The sequence below is a fragment of the Furipterus horrens genome, unplaced genomic scaffold (assembly GCF_987537825.1).
Source record: "Furipterus horrens unplaced genomic scaffold, mFurHor1.1.pri manual_scaffold_13, whole genome shotgun sequence".
Classification (NCBI taxonomy): Eukaryota; Metazoa; Chordata; class Mammalia; order Chiroptera; family Furipteridae; genus Furipterus; species Furipterus horrens.
Window position 1 is genome coordinate 50774948 of NW_028327183.1, and position 21028 is coordinate 50795975.

Here is a 21028-nt window from a genome sequence, read left to right on the forward strand (position 1 = left end):
TTTCAGGAGACCTGTAGTTTCACCCCTGGAAATGTAAATTTCTACAATTTTTATAGAAGGAAAGTTAAGCAAGGTAAAGCCAGAGCCTAATTCATCACTTTTGACCTAGTAATTTTAGTAAATCCAAAATGTGGGCAATATATGAATTCATCACAGCATTATTTATCATAGCAAAATGGGGGGAACACTGAATATGTCTAAAATTATTAAATTTTTATGTAGAATATAAACTGAAATAGGAAGTTTAAAATTAGTGAGATCTGGCCCTGGCTGGTGTGGCTCAGTGGATTGAGCACCGACCTGCGTACCAAAAGGTCACTGGTTTGATTCCCAGTCAGGGCACATGCCTGAGTTGTGGGCTGGGTCCCGAGTTGGGCAGGGGGCAGTGCAAGAGGCAAACACACAGTGATGTTTTGCTCCCTCTCTTTCTCCCTTCATTCCCCTCTTTAAAAATAAATAAAATCTTTTTTTTAAAAAATAGGTGAGTTCTCTTGAGCAAATTAATTCAGCTTAGGAGCCAGAAAAGGCAGAATTTGAATGCTGGGGACTGTGGACGGTCTCACCACTGTACAATAATACATTCTGCAAAAGAAATTTCCCTAAGACACCCTCCCATGCTGTCAGATTCTCAGTTAATTGAAAAAAAATTGAGGACCCCATGGGTCTCTTCATGATGAAACCTCCTTGTTGGTGAGAATTCCAAACCCCAGACTGCAGTGCACTTTGGTTTAGTCCCAGACCTGTTCCTAAATCCTACCCACATATTCTAACTCATATCACCCTCTTTCTGCTACCTGTCTCCTGAGCCTACACCTGATGACTCATTTTCTAGCTCAGGATCAACACCTGAGAACTGTCATCTGCCTGCTGCCTGCTGCCTGCTGTGTCTTGCCCTGGGGGAACCTGGACTATGATTTTGGAAGCTTCTGATGCATCACCTGGGGTTCTGTGGACCCATTGTTTCTGTATTACTGAATTTCCTTCCTCCTTTAAGAACATATCCCCACTTTTGGGAAAGCTGATCCCTAAATTTGTTTTGGGGTAACTGCCAGATATACCTCTCTAAGCCCTTCCACCACTTATACATACATGCAGGAATCGGGGTAAGCTCAAAAGAGCATCATACCTTTTCTAGAAATAATGATTGATCCAAGGGTGGGGGATGGGCTTTGTTCAAGCTGGACCCATCGGATATCTTCCTTGAGACTAAAATCAAGATATCTGGAGGAAAAAAGTCATTTTTTTTTTTATAGAGCCTTCCTCATGGAATGACTGTGAGGATTACAAACACATAACAAACAGTAGTGTTATCATTTATTTTTATTTTTATTTTTAGATAGAGGGGAAGGGAGGGAGAAAGAGAGGGAGAGAAACATCAGTGTGTGGTTGCCTCTCATGTGCCCCCAACTGGAGACCTGACCTGCAACCCAGGCATGTGCCCTGACTGGGAATCAAACCAGTGACACTTGGTTCGCAGGCAGACACTCAATCCACTGAGCCACACCAGCCATGGCAGGAAGTCTTTGTTTTTGCTGGGTTTGCTGAACTGGGCCTGTCTGTAGCTGCTATGTGTCCTCCAGGTCTACAGAGGCTGGAACGAGATACACAAGGGAAGGAAAGACACAGCAGAGATGAGAAACAACAGAAAAACATCAGAGAGAGGAATAGGAGGAAGCGGGCAGAGTGAGAGAAAAAGAGAGCTGATTGGCTTAAGTCACCATTTCAGCAAGGTGACACTGGTACCCATGTCATGTCCCCTGATCGTGAGCCACGCCCACAGCCTTCTTGGCCACCTCAGTGAGCCAGTCCCCTCTGGCTCTTCAGCCAGTGTGGATGGAGCTCTGACACTTGCCCCCAAGTGCCCCCTGACTAAGGCAGAATTGGGCTCCCTGCCGACGTGGGTCCTTCCAGCTTCTGTCTCCTCCTGGGTCATCTGGTCTTCTGCCACACTCCACAGCCCACTCTATTCCTGAATTCCTGGTTCACCATGGACAAGTCACTTCCCCTCCATGTCATCAGCTGCCCAAATTTTTAATACTACAAATTAATCTGTCTATGTACAGGGACATAACAGGATGTCTAAGGGCAATGAAAGAAAATCCTGACCAATGAGAGAAGAGAATGGTGGCCTGAGCGTCCAATCCGGGGAGGAGACAGTGGGGGGCTGAGCTGGTCACTCTTCCATCCTGGCGTGTGGTGAAGAAAACACTGAATCCAGTTCCAAACTTTAAAAAATTGGGCAGGGTTCATTGTACACACACACAACAATGATGGGAAGCTCTGGGGACAGAAAACGATGTCTCTTGAAACCACCCAGAGAGACTGGACTTCATGGCAGGAGCCCTGTTGCATTTAATATTTGTGGAAAGAGACGCTGAGATTAAGTCCAGCAAGCAGGATGAGTGGCCAGCAACGAACGGAGGGCTATAACTTTCTCTGGTTATCAGCGATGGTCCACAGCCCTACCATTCCTTTTATTGGGTTGCAGAAAAGATTTTTTTCAAAGTAAAACTAAATAGGAACTGAAAAGTCTTACATGGTAACAAACATTCTTTCCACTAAAAGGGATAAACATTAACCTATAGAGCTACAGAGCTAACAAGCTTACATGATTCCATTAAGAGGGACAAACATTAACCTATAGAGCTACAAAGCTAAAAGGCTTACAGGATCCCACTAAGAGGGGCAAACATTAACCTGTAGGGCTACAGAGCAGAGCGGTAAATCACAAAAAGTCCAAGGGTCTGTCCCAATATCCGATATAGTCGCTATGGGAGAGGAGACACTAATTTTCAAGCTTCTTTGTTCCTAGAGACTTGTAAACTGGCCCCCAAGAATCGTGTGTGAGTAAGGGTCCAAGGGTCTGCACCACATCCGACGTTATCACTATGGGAAATAGGCTTAGGTCTTCAACTCTCTTTGTTCCCTGGCTTTCGTGACTCAGTTACCAGGAGCCGCGTGCAGCTGCTGGCGTCAGCAAGACTCGCTTGCAAGTTCTTGCAGGCTGAGATCACAGGACACCTGGGTAGGGGGGCCCGCTTGCTGGCCCCCCGGCAAAGTGTTTGTGACTTTCGCCTACAGAGCCCTGATGGAATGACTGGTCTGGCCAATGGGGAAGAGCGCATTGGAGCATCATCTTCAGGGACCAATCATTGACAAAGGGGGTGGGGCTTCTGTGAAGGGGACAAAGCCCGCCTCAGCCCTGAGGACTGGAGGTGCAGCCCTTGGGAAAGAGAGAGTTTTATCTATGGGAAATCCCAAGGCTTGTCATCTTGGGGATGGGGCATCTTTGAAGGAGCACTGAAAGGCATGGCACTATTCCCTAGACAATTTGGAAGAGAGCTTTGCTCCACAAAAACCAATCATCGGAGCAGGAAGCTGTGCTAGGGAACCCAGTCAGGTGCCAGACTAAAGTGATTGACTAGCTGGTAGATGACAATCAGCACAAATCTAGGCTCAGACTCTCTCTTGCATGGGCCTTTCCTCTCATCCCCTTTAACGGCCCCCTCCCTGAACCTCATTCTGCAGACAGAGGCTCTCAAGCAAATGAATGCAAATGTTCAACGCTCGTGACCCCTGTTTTGTGTAATCCCCAGAAACCTGGCCTTCGGAACCTTTTTCTCACTCTGTACAGATAGGGAAGGCCTCTGTTGATGACAACTGTTTGGAGTCACCCACTGCCACTCCTCCAGCCTCTACAGGTGTGAGAGATGAGGGTAGAAAGAAATTCCAGAGGTTGCTGACCTGACACAGGTCCACCTCGCTGCTGCCTCCTGCAGAGACCATGCGACTTGCCCAGGGGAGATGTCCTCACACAGCTTCTGGGGAAAGATCTCGACATCTGCACAACTGAGGGCTTCAGGAAACGTTTCTGAGTGTGCAGAGGTTGGAAGTTCCCAGAGAGAGCAGCCCTTTCTGTCCACCCCTCTCTGGATCAGTAAATGAGTGAATCAAAAAACTATGGTACATTTACACAATGGAATACTATACAGCAGAGAGAAAGAAGGAACTCCTGCCTTTGGTTACAGCATGAATGGAATTAGAATGTATTATGTTAAATGAAATAAGCCAGGCAGCAAAAGACAAATACTATATGATCTCACCTATAAGAGGAACCTGCTGAACAAAACAAATGAGCAAAACAGAACCAGAGCCATGGAAAGAGCACAAATCAACAGTGACCAGAGGTGAGGAAAGAAAAAGAAGGGTCTAGTCAAGGAACATGTATAAATGACCCACGGACATAGATAACATGTTGGGGATTGACTCTGGGAGCAGAGGTGGGCAGGGCAGGGGATAGTAATGAGGGAAAATTGGGACAACTCTAAAAGAACAACAATAAAAAAAGGCAAAATATGAAATACTGCCATTTGCAACAATATGGCTGGATCTTAAGGATATCACGTTAAGCCAAATAAGTCAGACAGAACCAGTCAAGAACCATATGACCTCCCTTCTGCGCACCCACAGCTGCCCAGGGGCACTTCGGACACATTTCTCAGGGCTCATCCCTTCTCGCCACATTAAATGAAGCCGTGGCCCCAGCTCTTTCCTTTGCTCCACCTCAGGTAAGACCACTGGACTCTGCCCTTTGCTTCTTGCCTTGAAAATGTTCAAATTACAGATCGGGGAAGTGGAGGACTTGGAGGAGCCTCTGTGACACTGTGAGGACCCCAGACCCCCAGGACCTCAAGCTCAGCTAAATCCATATTGTCCAAATAACGCTTCCTCCAAGAGGCCTTCTCTCACCATGCAGAATAAAATATCACTTCTCTATCACTTTTGATCTTCTTATCATTTAGGATATTTCATTATAGCACTTAATTCTATATCATATTTTATTTTATATGTCTTTGTTCATTGTCCATTTCACCAGTAAGTACTGCACCAGTGACTGGATATGAAAATGCCTGTCTTATTGGCCTTTGAGTTATAAGCTTGAACAGTAAAACACCTACCTGTCATCTTTATGAGCCAGAAACTATATTATATGCTTACATTTTATTTAATCTTCACAAGAGCTTTTGTGGGTCAGGGTTGGGTACGGCGAACTTTACTGATGGTGCATTACAGCGTGTCTGGGATCGAAACTGTGGAGGTCACAAGATTTTCAGTGTGTCGGGCTAGCAATCTGGGGCAAGGACATGTTAGTAGCTGAGGGCCTCTCCACTCACTAGGGATGGTGGTCCTGGGGGCTCTTCCTATGTGGAGGCCATGTGAACCCTATGATCCTCCATTCTGTTTCTGTGGCCAAGTTCATGGTCATACCAGGGAATGAGTTTTACGGAATGATTGTTGAGGACAATGTCAGCTTTAGCATCGAAGTTGAAAAATTGGGAGTCACTGCTAAAGTCACAGGAGACAACCAGGTCCTCAGTATAGCCCAGGATGCCCTTGGTGGGTTTTCACAGTCTCCCACGATCTCCCTAAAAGTGATAGTCAGGTTGTCAGGACTTGAATTCTGGCTTTGCTGCTTCCTGGTGAATTACCTTGCCTTTCTGAGATGAGCTCCGGTTCTTCACTGTGAGGCAGAGCAAGGGATTCCCTGGACTCAGAAGTTCAATACAAAAGGAAGAACCTCAGTGACGTCCAGACTTTGAAGTCCAGACTTTGAAGTCCAGAATGAGAAGGGATACGGGACCTTGACTATGAGCCTTGGGACAGGATCTAGACACCTGTGTCTGAGAAAAAGAGAGACTTGAAGATTTAGGGTCCTCCCATGCCTTCTTCACCTCCACCTGGATGTCACTGTATTGGCAGCTTTCTCCAGGTGGCAGGTCAGATCCACAACTGACACACTGGGAGAAGGGACACGGAGGGCCATGAAGGTGAACTTGCCATTTGAGTGCCGGGATAACCTTGCCCACAGCCTTGGCAGCACCTGTAAAAGCAGAGATGATTCTCTGGGAAGCCTCTTGACCATCATGCCACAGATTCACAAAAGAGCTGTCCATGGTCTTCCGGGTGGCCATGATGGCGTGGACTGTGGTCATGAGCCCCTCCACGATGCCAAACTTGTCACGGTGACCTTGGCCGAGGGAACGTAACAGTTAGTGGTGCAGAAGGCATTGCTGACAACTTTAATAGAGTTGTCATACTTATGTTTTGCACACATGACAAATGGGAGGGGCACCCACAGGAGGAGTAAAGATAATGAACCTCTTGGGTCCCCACTTCGGGGGAGCCCCAGCTTTCTTGTCCAAGGTGCTGAAGACACCCACGGACTCCACAGCATACTCAGCACCAGCATCACCCTGTTTAACATTGGCACAGTTTTGCTCGTGGAAGATGGAGGTGGGCTTTCCATTGATGACAAGTTTCTCGTTCTCAGCCTTCACTGGCTTTGAGCTTGCCATGGCTGAAATCATACTGAAACATGTAGACCACGTCGGTGTCATCAGTAAAGGGGTCATGGATGGCAACGATAGTCACTTTTTCAGAGTTAAAAGTAGGCTTGGTGAAGAGGCGCTCGATCGGCCATATTTGTGCACTATGACCTTCATCATCCTGTCTCAGGGTTGCAGCTGGGCTTGCACAGAAGACTCAGTGGTCTGTCGGACAAGAGGAACAGAGAGCCCGCAATAGCTTATTGAAGGAGAGATGGATTCATTCATTCCATTATTCACTCACCCCGCAAATCCATTCAGCAAATGTTTATTGAGCACCATTGTGAGCATAAGGAACACACACACAAAAATATTGATTCAATATGAGCCTTCATGGACTTTTAAATCATTTGGTTAGTTATCCCCATTTTGCAGATGAGGAAAGGGAGGCTGAGAGATGAAAAGGGACTTGCTCAGAGACAAGGGACAGAGCCATGATTTGCACGGATCCGTTTGAGGCACGAGTAGGTGGGTTTTCCCATCATCCCATGGCCTCCATGGAAGTGAGAGTCAGACAGGCAGGCACCTGGGTGTTGGCTTTGCTGCTTTCTGGTGAATCACATCGCCTCTCTGAGATAAAAGCTAATGTCTTCACTGTGAAGCAGGAAGAGAGGCTCCCTGGACTCCAAAGTCCTGAAGGGAGGACCTCAGTGAACGTCCAGACATTTGGGTTTGGATTGAAAGGGAGCTGGGACCTTGAGGGTGGTCCTGGTGCAGGAAGACCTGGCGTCCTGGGTCTGAGGGATGAGGGTCTCAGAAACCTGGCTCCTAGTTTTGTGTGAGGAGGGATACAAATTCTGTATGCAGTGGGTCATTGGCTGCAGAGTTTCTACAACATGGGGGGCGTGGAGGACCGTGGGGCTAGGAGTGACTCCAGATTGTGATGAAATGAGAAGAAATATGAGCAGGAATATCACTACCTGGCAAGTAAGACAAGCTCAGTAACTGAAAGTAACCTTACAGGACGTTCTGATCATTAAAAAAAAAAAAAAAAAAAAAAAAAAAATTTAATCGAATAGGTTACTGTGGGAAGTCGTGTCCTACAGCCTATATGAAAAGTTAACCTTGACCTTGAGCAAGCCTTGCCCATTGGTTTTGTGCATCTGGAATAATAACAACTTTAAACATCAGCATGATCTCTTCTCCAGATCTGCAGAGATAAATACCCTGATGCTGGGAGGAGACGACCCCAACATTTCTCATTGTTACCTTTTACCTGAATATCTTGGTGAACTATTTACGTGAGATGTTAACTATCCCGCATGCCCTGTAAAAGAAACATGTATCTCTCCATCTTACTTTCTATACATTCCTAGAGATTTCCCCACTTTACTTGTAAAAAGTCCAACAAGAAAATACTCACAAGTCATGACAAAGAATTCCACCTCCAAACTTGTGTAGAGGAGCTGAGAGGCCGGGCTGGATGTTTCCAGCCAGACTTAGTGCAACTGCCCTGTTGTGTTACTTTTTAAAAGTTGAGATTGAATATTGATTTGGAGTAGTATGTGGGAGAGAGGGGAATGTGATGGAGCCTCATGGGGGTGGGTGGCCTAAAACCTGAGATATTTTCTAGCTTGTCATTTATCCAAAGGAAGGATGAGGCTATAGGTCTGGACTCTTGGGTCTAACGAACGAGGGGCCTGGGGTCTGAAATTGTAGGTGTAGGGAGGGTGGGAGCTGTGGATCCAGAATTTTGGGTCTGAAAGATGAAAGGATTGTGGACTTCCACTATTGGGTCTGAAATGAGGGCGCTGGGGGCTTGAACTCTTGGGCCTGAGAAATGTATGGGATGGAGGTTATACTTTCTCTTTGAGAGACATGTCTTTGGGACCAGTGTCCTGGGTTGAATGAGGAGGGGCCTCTGGATTTAAACTCATGGGTCAGGGAGGCTGATGCATGTCAGACATTTCACACACCCATGGCCGTTGGGGAGAAAGCGCTCCATCCCCATGTCTCATAAAACGACTCCAAATACCCACTGATTGGATAGGCTTGGTCACCTGATCAGAATGCAGCCAAACCATTGGTCATTCAGTGACCTATGAAGTGGCTTAAGGAGAAAAATTAAGCTAGGCCAATTGAATGTTATTTCATGAAAATATGATCTGAGACCTCCTGGGAGTTCTGGCTGGGTAGCTCATTTTGTTAGAGCATCGTACACATATGTCTAGATTGTGGGGTACATATAAAAATCAACCATCAGCCCTGGCTGGTGTGGCTCAGTGGGTTGAGCACCAGCCTGCAAACTGAAAGATCTCTGGTTCGATTCCCAGTCAGGGCACATGCCTGGGTTTTGGGCCAGGTCCCCCGGTTGGGGTCGTGCAAGGGGCAACCAATCGATGTTTCTCTCCCTCTCTCTAAAAATAAATAAATTAAATAATTTTTAAAAATCAATGAACAAATGCATAAATAAGTGGAACAAGCCAAGATTTCTCTCCCTCTCTCTAAACATCAATTAATTAACTAAAAAAGAAATCCTGGGAGCATGGAGCCATGCGTGGTTGCAGGTGAAGTTAAAAGGTTCTGAAGCAGAGAGAGAAGCGGAGGAGGGCGCAAGGGAGCAGATACTGAGAAGATGCAGGAGCAGCAGCATAGAGACAGGACTTAGCACATCAACAGGTAAGTTAGATGGTTGTTAGCAAGAAAGCCATGGAAAGCACTGGAAGAGCCAGGAGCTAGGCACAGAGGGGACCCAGTCTTCGTTCTGTTGCAATGTATTCACATCCTCACCACTACCCACTCCGCACATATCTTTTTGCAAAACAGCCCCAACTTTTCTCCCCTCCACACTTCAGTCTGGACACCAGCAGTGAGGTGCCTCACTTCCCTCTACCACAGCCATTAGCTTCTGAGAGCTCTGAGCTGTGGGAAAGATTGCTGTTCCTCCTGCAGGGGTACACCGGTCTCTCAGACTTTGAGGGGCTGTCAATGCCCTCTTTCCTCACCTGGCTGGTGCTTTCAGGGGTGTTCACAAATGTATATTGAAGCTGTTCACGTATTTCCTGCACCCTGCTCTGAGTATTTCACAATTTCAATGGCGGGGGAAAGAAGAGTCTCCCTCCAAAGGTTAAAAACAATTTAGCTGCTTCAGGCTATGTTTCGCAGGACAGGCTGACCATTGGATCTTAGAAAACTCTTATGGGGGCTGGGGAAAAAAAAAAAAAACTCATGTGTCTTCTGTTGCCCTGAAAGTAACCTCCCCTTCTTCCAAGTCCTTCTGAGAAAAAGGGGTCCCTTCAGGCCGTGGTGATGGCCAGAATGGCCATGAGGTCCTGGTCTCTCTAGACCTCCCGTCAAGCCTGCCATCAGGGCTCTGATTCTATCCCTCCATCCCTCCCAGCAGGGCCAAAGCAAGACAGGCAAAGAGCCAGGCCATGGTGTTGGGTTTATTGAGGGGGATCCACAGCTTGTCCTAGGCTCAGCTCCTGCTGCCTATGGTCTTCTTGATCCAGTCCAGGTAGCGGCAGAGGTTGGTGTACACGCCAGGTTTCTGGGACTGCCCACAGGGGTCTGAGCCCCAGGAGGTGATACCGTGGAGAACGCCATCACACACCAGTGGACCCCCGGAATCGCCCTGGACGGGGGTAGGGGAAGAGTTTCACCAAAGATGCCCAGCTGTACCCAACATTTAGTGCCATGATTGGTCCCCTCCAGCCACTGGGGATAAGAGCATTGTCCCCTGGTTCCCAACCCTTGGCTAGAGTGAGGGAGCAGGTGAGAGAGAGAGGGGGGCGGGGCCTTCCATGCAGGAGGGAGCAGACAAACTAAGGACGGTGAGGGAAACCCTGAAATCCTGACCAAGGAGAGAAGAGGATGCTCTGGAAGGTCCAATCCAGAGAGAAGACAGTGGGGACTGGACTGATCTTTTCCTCCAAACATGGAAGAAAGGAGCAGCATCCTTTGGACACACACAAAAACACACACGCACACGCACAGGACAATGGGGGCAGGGTCTCAGGAAAGTAAGCAGTATCTCTAGGAACCACCCGGAGAGACTGCACTTCAGGGCAGGAGCCCTGACGGAATGACCGGAATGACCGTGGTCCCGACCAATGGGGAAGAGCGCATTGGAGCATCGTCTTTGGGGACCAATCATTGACGAAGGGGGTGGGGCTTCTGTGAAGGGGATAAAGCCCGCCTGAGCCCTGAGGACTGGAGGTGCAGCCAATGGGAAATAGTGTTTTATCTATGGGAAATCCCAAGATTTGTCATCTTGAGGATGGGGCTTCTTTGAAGGTGCACTGAAGTCCATGGCACCATTCCTTGGCCAATGGGGAGAGAGCATTCCTCCCCAAAACCCATCGTAGGAGCAGGCAGCTGTGCGAGGGAACCCAGTCAGGTGCCAGAAAGGAGCGGCTGACTAGCTGGTCGATGGCAGAGACAGCTCGAATGTCAGGAACTGACACTCAGGGGGCGGAAGGTCATGTGTGATCTAGTCTCGGACTCTCTCCTTCATGAGCATCTCCTCCCACCTCCTTTAACTTCTCCCTCTGTCCCTGAAACTCATCCTGCAGACCGGGGTTCCAAAGAAAGTGATGGAGACTCTTCAATGCCTATGACCCCTGCACTGTGTGACCTGCTGGGAGAGTGTGGCCTTCTCTGAATCTTCTTCCCACTTTATAGAGGTGGGAATGACCTCTGTGGGGGCTAACTCTTTGGGGGTCATTCGCTGCCATGCCTTCAGCCTCTACATGGGGTAAAGGAGGAGGGGAGAAAGAGGTTTCAGATTGGTTAATTCAGAAGGAACTTCAATCGGTTAATTAGGAAGTCACTCACCTGGCAGGAGTCTGCCCCATTGCTGTCACCTGCACAGACCATGCCTTCTGTGACTTCCTCAGGGTAGGCTTTTTCACACTGCTTGTGGGCAAAGATCTTGACATTTGCACAGTTGAGGGCGTCAGGAAAATTCTCTGAGGGGGCAGAGGTTGGAAGTTCTCATAGAGAGCAGTCCTTTCCCACCATTCCTGTCGGGATGTGACCTCCCTTCTGAGCACCCACAGCCACCCAGGGGCGCTTCAGACACATTTCTCAGGGCTCATTTCTTCTCACCACATTAAACAAAGCCTTGGCCCCTGCTGTTTCCATTTCCCCACCTAGAGTAGGACCGCTGGAACCTGTCTTTTGTTTCTTGTCCTGAGTCATTTTCAAATTAAGAATCAGGAGACTGGAGGACTGGGAGGTGCCCCCTTGTGACACCTCTGCCTCACTTTGCTCAGTCCTTCCACCCTCCAGACCCCCAGGTTCTCAATCTCAGCTAAATCCTACTTCTTCCAAATGTCACCTCCTCCTAGAAGCCTTCTCTGACCATTTTAATTAAAACACCCTCTTTCCATCACTCCCTATCTTCTTACCACCCATGATAGTTCATGATAGCTCTTAACTCTACCTCCTATTTTATGTTATATGTATTTGGTTATTGTTCAATTCCCCACACTAGCCTGCGACTCCATAAGGATCAAGACTCATACAGGACAGCACCTGTCAGATCCTCACAAGTCAGTGTTGAATTAATGACTGGAAGTGGAATTCATCTTTCTTATTTGCCTTTGAGCAATAGACTTGATGGGGGAAATGTCTGTCTGGCACCTCAGTGTGCCAGAAGCTATATGCTCACATCTCATTGAATCTGCACAGCAGCTTTTGGAAAGAGGGGTGCATTCATTCATTCCCCAATTCACTCGTCCACATAATCATTCAACAAATATTTATTGAGCACCACCCTGAGCACTAGAAATACCCAGCGAAGAAAATGGATATAGCATGAGCTCTGATGGAGATTAAAAATCTATTGATTAGTTATCCCCATTTTGCAACAGGGAAGGTGAGGCCAGGTGATGGGAAGGGAGTTGCCCAGAGACAAGGGGCAGAGCCCTGGTTTGCATGGACCTGCCTGGGGCACGAGCAGGGGGGGTTCCACAGCCTCTCACTGCCTCACTGGAAGTGAGAGTCAGACAGGCAGGCACCTGAGTCCTGGCTTCGCTGCTTCCTGGTGAATCACATCGCCTCTCTGAGATGGGCCCCAATTTCTTCACTGTGAAGTAGGACAAGGGGCTCCCTGGACCCCAAAGTCCCAAAGGGAGGACCTCCATGGAGGTCCAGAGGTTTTGGTCCAGAGTGAGGAGCAAGCTGGAGGCCTAGACTTTGGGTTCTGGGGTAGGAAGGGCCTGTTCTGGGTCCAGGAATCTTGGGTTCAAGAGTGAAAAGGTGCTGAGAAGTCTGTTTTCTTGGGCCACTGCCAGTCAAAGTCTAGGAATTATTTTGTATAAAATCCTGTACAACGAAGATCTCATAACACGGTACACTCCATCATAAAGGAGAGATGTATTTACTTATCCATTCATTCATTCGTGCATCCATATTTTTGAGCCCTGTTAGTTTGCTTTCTTTCTCCTGTCACTCCTGGTAATATTCTAGCTGTCACGGTTCCTAACATGGGCCACTTGTGAATCTCAGCCTCACAGTCACTATCCCTTCCCTATCTCTTTCTAGGGGTAAAGTTTTGCCCATGGCTTGGGGTCCACTGGGGCCACCAGCTCCTCCTTTCCTCCTACTACCTTGGGAGCTGGAAATAGTGCCCCAGCCCGAGATGGTGCATGTCTGGCCAGCTTGAGGACAGTGGTCCGTCAGGTTGATGGGCTTCACTTTGGGCCCTAGAGACGCGGGACTACGAAGCCGAATGAGCATCAGATCATGGCTGTGGTCATCGTTGTTGCTGTCGTAGCAGGGGTGAGGGATGGACTGAGCCACACCCCTTTCTTGCTCTGGCCCTTTCTTCAGTCTGTGATCTCCCAAGTGTACTGTGTACCTCCTGTAATGATGGGGGTTAGTTTGGGACCCAGCCCCATCATCATAGCCCCCTTGTATCCCAGAGTCCAGGTTCCCAGGCCCTCCTCCCTTAGACCCAGGAGTCCAGGTGCCTCAGCCCCCTCTTTTCTCATGCCTCCTCTCTTAAAGTCCCGGTCCCCAGCTCTCTATTTCCCCAGGTGCAGCCCACCTTGCCCCAGGTGTCCACTCACTGTTTTTTACAGTGGGCCGCTGTGAGAATCCAGTTGTCATCTATGAGGACACCCCCGCAGAGCAGCTGGACGCCTTGGAACAAGGCGGTCTGCCAGGGCTGCGAATGAGGCTTGCACTCCTGGCCCTCCAGCACCTTGGACTCCTGTGCCCTCCAGTCTCCTACAGCCAGATGGGAGAAGGTGGGGTCGCTGCCCCTGGGAAAGTGCACGGCCGAGGGGGGAGTGGGAGGGTGGGAAAACCACCATGGGTTCGAAGGGACACACCCAAGTTCTCTCTGCCTGCCTCCTGCTGTGTCCACACACCCTCACGTGGGGCTCCCGGCTTGCACATGACACCACATGGATACACACGTACACTCATTGAAGCCCATGAGTCATCACACAGAGTTGCACACCGGAGCATGCTTCCACATGCTTCCACATACGTCCACATGGTCCTACACTCCCGTGTACACCTGCATTCCTCAGCAAGCAGCTCCACAGGCTTGGGGCACAACCTTACACTACTACCTGCTGCCACCAGTGCCTAGCTCCACCACCCCCAAGGAAAGCAGCCCACGAGGCCCCCACATGCAATTGCACTTCCCCTACTCACCCCCTGCCACGCACCCACATAGCTACCCCAGCATGCCCACAGGCTCACACATGCCACCGGAGCCTTCCAGCCCTCCTCACCTGCACAGGCTTCCAACAGCAAAAGCAGGAACATCCAGGTGCACGTTGCAGCAGATAGTGGGGGTCCCATGCTGGGGTCTGATGGAGGGAGAGCACAAGTGCTGAGAGCCGAGGAGGGAGGAGCCTGGTATTCTAGTAAGATCTCAGGGTTGGGAAGGGAGCTAAGCACCCCGAGTTGTTCTTCTGGGTCCTGCAGGAGGAAAGGGCTGGGACCCAGATTCTTAAGTCTGAGTTAGAAGGGGGTGGGGCCCCAGATTCCTGAAAATGAGGAGAGAGGGCGCTGGGGATCTGGACTTTTACGTTCCCAGGGAGAAGGGAGTTAGGATCTTGGACTCCTTCTGAATCTTGAGGAAGAGGAGGCTGGGGCTGATTCCTGGGTCTTGAAGGAGGAAGGGGTATGAGGTTAAAGTCTATGGCCTGAAGGAGGAAGGACCTGGAGTCCAGATGCTGGCGGCTGAGAATTTAGAGTCCAGCGGGGCAGGGTCACCTACTGATTCAGATCCAGAGGAAGAGTCCCCCGGATTTCAGCTCTGCCTGGTGCGGGAATCTGGACGCTTTTAACTGGGAATCCCCGCCTCCTGCTCCGCCTCCTCCCGTGCCCGAGCTCGACAGAGCATCCCTGGGTTTGAGGGGCTGAAGGGAAATTCCTGAGGGGGGGGGATGAAATCTCGGGGTTCGCAGGCAAGGAAGAGGAGCTCAGTGCTGTGACTCCTGGGCCTCAAGCAGAAGGGTCTGGGGGCTCGGACAGGGACCTTGGGGAAGATAGGGCTGGGGACGCTGAGTCCTGGGTCTGCGAAGAGGCCGCGGCTGAGGTCCCAGATTCCTGCGTCTGAAGGAGGAGGGGCGGGGGTCTGGACTCCTGAATCCAAGGGATGAGAGGGTTTGAGGCCCAGACTCTGAGACTGAGAAAGGAGGGTGGTTGCTGCCAGGAACCCCGAATAGAAGCAAGGCGAGTCTTCTTGGTCCTGACGTCTGAGGGCGGACCGGACCCGCCCGCTGTCCCCTGAAAGGTCCGCGATCTGGGAAGGCAGGTTTGGGAGGCACCGTGACCTGGTTTCCCCTGCCCCTGGGGGTGACGGGACCAGCCCGAGCAGAACCCAGGAGGCCTGCTGCAATAGGGCTGATGAAGGAAGACTTCTAGCAGAACCGACTAAGGGGGGGTCAAGGGAAATTGGAACGCGGTGGCGGTTCCCCTTCTGCTCTCCTCCTCCCACCCTTTGCTTTTGCTCCATCCCACAGCACAGGCAGGAAGAAAAAAACGGGTCCGCGCGTTTATTGCAAAATCATACGTTGGATCCAAAGAGATCGAGACCCTCCCCTCGACGTCTCCCAGACGGTCCCGGGCAGGATTCGAACCCAGAATCCCATTAAGGTGGGGGCCTAGAGGGGTGGAGCCACACCGGGCCGGCAGGCCATTCCCGGAAGCTCTGGAGCCGCTGACGTCACGGGGGCGGGGCCACACGGGGTGGAGTCCAAGCGGGGACGTCTCATTGGGCAAAGTTCCGAGGGGAGGAGCTATTTGGTGAATTTCGCGTCTGAGGCAAGACCGCCAGGTGATGCTGTTCCACAGGTTGGTGGCCGTTCTTGGTGAAGCAGGAGACGGGGCCGGGAGGGAGGCCTTGTCTCCCTGCTCCACCCCGAGGGGGCGGAGCCTGAATATCCAGCAGGCTCCTCCGGGGCAGCTGAGGCCAGGGTGGAGACCACGGAGGCTGGAGCCCCTCTTCCCCACGCGCACCCTCCTGTCCAGCTCGTCCAAAGCGCGAGGGCTCAGTTTTCCTTCATTGTCTTTCTGATCCAGCGCACGTAGTGGCATACGCTAGTGTAGACGGCAGGGCGCCGGGGTCTGGAGCAGGGTTCCGAGCCCCCAGACACCACACCCGCTAGAGTCCCATGGCAAACCAGGGGGCCCCCAGAGTCACCCTGTGCGCGGGAGAAGAGCAGAGAAACTGTCAGGCCAATTTAATTATGACATAACACAGACCACGTCCCCCCGTCCCGGAGATCCCCAGTTTCTAACTACCCCCCAAACCAGACATCCAGGTCTGCAGTCCCTCCTCCCTCAGACTCAGGAGTAAAAAAAGTTCATAGCTTCCATCTCTCCCTTGGACCTAGCATTCTGGGTCCCTAGCACCCTTTTCCCCCAGGACCCCCCCCCCCCAGCTCCCTCCTCCTTTCGGTCCAAAAATCTTGGTCCTGGCCCCATCCTCCCTCAGGACCCAGGTGTCCCAGAAGGAGCCCCATCCTCACCTGGCAGGAGCCCCGGCCCCCCTCCCACACGCCGGCACAGAGCATGCTCTTCGAGATGTGGCCTGGGTAGGCCCGATGGCAGAGTCTAGGCTCCAGGATGCTGATGTTGGCACACTGCAGCGTGAGTGGGTACTGCACTGTTGGGGAAAGACAGGATAGGGGATCAACGGCTCTACCCACCTCACTCGGCACACCCCTCTGCCCTGTCTTAAGGAGGCTCCACAGGGCCACAGCATAAGATTCTCCAAGGCAGAAGCAAGAGGCCGTGACAAAGAATCACAGCATAAAGAGAAACAGACGCATATGAAGAGGGACAGAGGGAGGGAGAGAGAGAGAGACAGAAAAATGCAAAGAGGCAAGAATACACATGTATAATTTACATGGAGAAGAATGGAGACCTTGGTAGGAGCTAGAAACCTCTTAAGGAGAAAGACGTTCTCAGAGGAGGACATGAAGAACTAGAAATGGGCCCAGAGCCCTAGCTGGTGTGGCTCAGTGGATTGAGTGCCAGCCTACAAACTGAAGGATCTCCAGTTCGATTCCCAGTCAGGGCACATGCCCGGGTTGCAGGCAGGGTCCTAAGTTGGGGGGTGCGTGAGAGGCAACCACACATTGGTGTTTTCTCTCCTTCTCCTCTCCCTCCCTTCCCCTCTTTCTAAAAATAAATAAATAAAATATTAATAAAAAGAAAAAGAAATGGGCCCAGAGATATCCAGTAGGAGGCTATTGAATTAAAGAGGAGGAGATATTTATAGGGAGAAGGTCATTGATAGGCACAGATATAAAGGTTTATAGATATTCAGTGGAGATAGAGGGAGTTACAGCATATAGAGATAGATATGGATATATAACCCTAACCATATCTATATCTCCATGTATATAATGTATGGGTGCAAACTCAAATGTATCCCAGGGCTTGATGGATGAATAGAAGTGGGGGGACTGTCATGGTTTTTTTTTGCAGGGGCCACCTCCACTCCCTCTATCCCATAACGGTCATTCTTTTAGGAATGTGGTCCCAGCATCGCTAGTTTTTTACAAGTGAATCCAGAAACTTGGCTCCCAGGTTTTAGATGTGGTCAGGAACAAATTCAGAGTTTTTTTCTTTTCTTTTTTAAACCAGCACTAATGTGAGAAGCAAATTAGGCTATTAGGTTGCCAATTTGTCACTCCGAGAAACGTAGAACTTATTTCAACCAACACATATGTTTTTACATTTAAACATCCTGGAATTAGATGTGTCTTCTAGTAAATAGCATCACACGAGGATCCATGGGGCCATTGTTCCTCCCCATTCTCCGTGGGTTGTGAAATAATGATGCACCTTATAATTTATAGCATCTTAGATTTGATGGCATATATGGGTGGATGTAGAGACAGACAGACAGACAGACAGAGGATAGAGGTGAAAAGACAGAGACAGAGTAGGAGGAGGGATCTAGATCCTCAGCACGAGACGTCAGCGGCCATGCCATGGGCCAGGCTGTACCTATAGGGCTGGACACGGCCCCCCAGCCTGAGATGAGGCACTGAGTGCCCGGGGTGACACAGCTGTGGCTGATGTTGAGAGGCTGCACCGCAGGTCCCAGGCGCACCGTCCTGGGCAGACGGATCAGCATGATGTCATCGTTGTGGTCTTGGGCTCTGAGATCCTTGTTGAACCCAGGGTGGGGGAAGAAGTCCGTGACCCGGAACAGCCGCTCTGGACCCTCCCATTTCCAGAGGTGGTGCTCCCCGAGGCGGACCCACAGATACCTGCTGGGACGTGACTCAGGGGTCAAGAGGAATGAATGTCCACCAGGGTGCTGTGTGACTCTCCACAAGCTACATATCCTCTCTGGTCCCCCATCATATGCGTGATGCAAGAGTGCCGTGTGATTTTTAAGGAAGGCACACACTGTCTCTGGGCCTGTGATCCCCACCCACTCTGCCCCTTTGTCTGCCTCTGCTATTGAACCCCCCCCCCCCACCAAAGCTCACATCCTTTCCTAGATCCATGCCAAGTGAGCTACCTTCTTCCTTGCCCCACCTGGAGCCTTGGTGGTGACCTCGGTCCCCGGGCACCGTGTAGGCACATGGGGACTCCACCTACAACACAAAAACAGCCCCACCCCTGCCCCCACAGGTCTGGTGGCTTCTTGGGGAGTGACTCTGTGTGTGTTCCGGTGTGTGTGTAGGGAGGGCGATGGGATATGGAAAATCCCCAAGTTTGGGATCATCTGTGGCCTCAGGCTCTTCCTGTCGGCCACATCCCTCACCCCTCGATGCGTTTCCTCCTGAAACCTAACCTGCAGTCCTCGTTTACTTCAGTTCTAGTTTGCCTGGGCCTGCCTGTCCACCCCCGCCCCGCCCCCAGCCTCTGATCTCTCACATGTGGGACAAGACTGATGACTGAGAACTCCAGGTTCGAGGGGTGTGAGGTTATTCCTCTCTGTGTGCCTTTCTGTTACCTCAGCTCTGTATCTGGGGAACCAGCCCTTCCTCAATCCCAATTCGTTCTTAGCCCTGAATCCCTTCTACTGCCCTTATATCTGCTTTTCTCCTTCTTTGTCTTTGAGGCTAAAATCTGAACATGGCTCTCCTCGCGTGGTGCACAGACCTGGAGCTGAAAGACTCCCCACATGGAGCAGTGCATGATGGGAAATTACCACACAGCCTCCCAGACCAGCACCTGTGTGCTTGATTCTCGGGGCGAGAATATCAGAGCAGGATGGACAGCCCCCTTCCAGACATGCAGACTGGAGTTCTGCCTCCAGTAGGTTCTAGGACATTCTAACAGAATGTCCAGAATCTAAAATTCTAGTACTCTAGGATTCTAACATTCCAGAATTCTAGGAGGCTCAAGTTCTAGAATGCTATGAAGTGAAGGCCACAATGTTCTAGTTTCTCTGGATCAACAATTCTAGGATTTTAAAATTATCTGAATCTGGGGGTGGGGAGTGGGTAGAGGAGGAAGAGGGTATGGTGGGGGGATAAATGGTAATGGAAAAATACAAAAGAACAAACAAACAAACAAAAACCACAATTGCTCTGACTGGTATGGCTCAGTTGGTTGGGCATCCTTCCATAAGGGAAAGGTTGCCATTTCAATGCCCAGTCAGGGCACATCCTTGGGTTGTGGGTTTGGTCCCCAGATGGAGTGCATATGAGCATCATTCTCAGCTTCTCGTTCACATTAATATTTTTTTCCCTATCTTTCTCCCCCCCTCTAAAAATAAATAAAATCATTTAAAAAATTAAATAATAAATTATTGATAAAATAATAAAGTTATTCGAATTAAATCTAGGACTTCATGAGCCTAGAATTCCAATATTTTTGGACCATAAGACTAAAATGTCATAATTCTAGAATTCTATAAATCTGTGTTTGTAGAAACTTAAAAATCTAAGATTCAAGCAGTTTGAGACTCTAGACTTCTCTGAATGAAAAGGTTGGTGATTTTAAGAGTTTGGAATGGTAGCATTCTGGGATACTAAATCCACAAAATTCTACCAATTTATGACTATAACTTTCTAGCATATTTTTTGGCTTCAAGATTCTGGAAATCTACAAATCACCGTAACCTAAGAACTGTGACTCAAAGATTCTAGGACTAGGAGCATCTATCGTCGATGAACGTAGCCAGAATACTCTGAATGCAAGATCCCAGTGTTGCTCTATCCATCTAGCACAACTACTGAGCACTTGAAATATGGTTTGTGCCCTCTGTGTAAAATACACATTTCATTTCAAAGGCTGACGCAAAAAAGAGGAAATTATGGCATTTATAGATATTGAAACACTGGGTACATATTAAAATAATATGATTTTGTCTATATGAAAAATTATTATTAAAATTAATTTTTCTTGTTTCTCTTTTTCAATGTGTCTAACAGAAAACTAAAACTTACATGGCTTGCATCATATTTCATTGGCAGAGCTGTTCTCTGAGAATTCTCTAGAATTCTCTGAGGTCAATGTAGAATCTCATGGACCCAGGATTTTCGGAGTCTACGAGTCTGGATTTCTCTGGGTCAGAGTCTAAGATTCTAAGAGAGTAAATTCTGACTCTTTGACTCTCAGAATCAGATTCCTTAAAACTCTAGAATTAGGAAAGTTGACTCTGTAATTCTGAGTTGAACTTCTGGGAACAGAAATAGAGGCTCAGCCCTTCTTCCCTACAGCTCCCTCCTTTTTCTACCAGATCCCCTTGCCCCCCCCCCCCTTTCCCAAACCCCAGGTCAATCCCCAGAGTGGTCACTCACGGCTTGTGGCAGTGGGCAGCTGTGAGCAGCCAGCGGTCACTGATGAGGGTCGCCCCACAGAAGAGGTGGGTACGGTAGAAGAGGCCGGCCTGCCAGGGCTGCGAGTTGGGGTGGCATTCCTGAGCCCCCACGGCTCTGGTGTCTGCCCAGCTGTTCCCTGGGGGCAGGTGGGAGACAGCAAGGTCAGTGCAGAGCAAGGTGGGAGGGCTGGGGAGAGATGCTGGGATCCCCCAAGGGCAGGAACAGAAGGCCAAGAAGCAAAGGGCAACCTGCAGAGGCTGCTGGGGAGGTGGAGGGGCAAAAGGATGGGCAGGAGGGACGGAGGAGCCTCACCTGCCAGGAGAGAAAGCAGCGCACAGACAAATCCCAGCTTCATGGCCTCTGGGTGCCTGGGTCCTGGGTCCTGGCTCTGGCATCCCTGCTTCTTTATGATAAGCCATGCCATCTCCTTCCTCCTCC

The 21028-nt window shown here is 49.8% G+C and overlaps 2 protein-coding genes and 1 pseudogene across 3 annotated transcripts; all 3 read right to left on the bottom strand.

Moving 5' to 3' along the window:
- Positions 1–5201: 5201 nt before the first annotated feature.
- On the bottom strand, positions 5202–6668 carry LOC149995170 (glyceraldehyde-3-phosphate dehydrogenase-like; annotated as a pseudogene).
- A 3084-nt stretch (positions 6669–9752) lies between these two features.
- Positions 9753–14875, bottom strand: KLK8 (kallikrein related peptidase 8). 2 transcript variants are annotated; one of them, XM_090260630.1, is made up of 6 exons: positions 14830–14875; positions 14078–14155; positions 13403–13562; positions 12941–13194; positions 11163–11296; positions 9753–9960 (listed from the first exon to the last, which is right to left on the bottom strand). In XM_090260630.1, the coding sequence occupies exons 2-6, from the start codon at positions 14145–14147 to the stop codon at positions 9805–9807; spliced, it is 774 nt and encodes a 257-aa protein (XP_090116756.1). In that variant the 5' UTR covers positions 14148–14155; positions 14830–14875; the 3' UTR covers positions 9753–9804. The 2 variants fall into 2 exon arrangements, with proteins under 2 accessions (XP_090116756.1, XP_090116754.1); XM_090260628.1 differs by lacking the exon at positions 14830–14875 and adding an exon at positions 14569–14782.
- Positions 14876–15334: 459 nt separating this feature from the next.
- Positions 15335–21028, bottom strand: KLK9 (kallikrein related peptidase 9). The gene is made up of 5 exons (XM_090260470.1): positions 20903–21028; positions 20570–20726; positions 17814–18079; positions 16325–16461; positions 15335–15997 (listed from the first exon to the last, which is right to left on the bottom strand). The coding sequence occupies exons 1-5, from the start codon at positions 21012–21014 to the stop codon at positions 15845–15847; spliced, it is 825 nt and encodes a 274-aa protein (XP_090116596.1). The 5' UTR covers positions 21015–21028; the 3' UTR covers positions 15335–15844.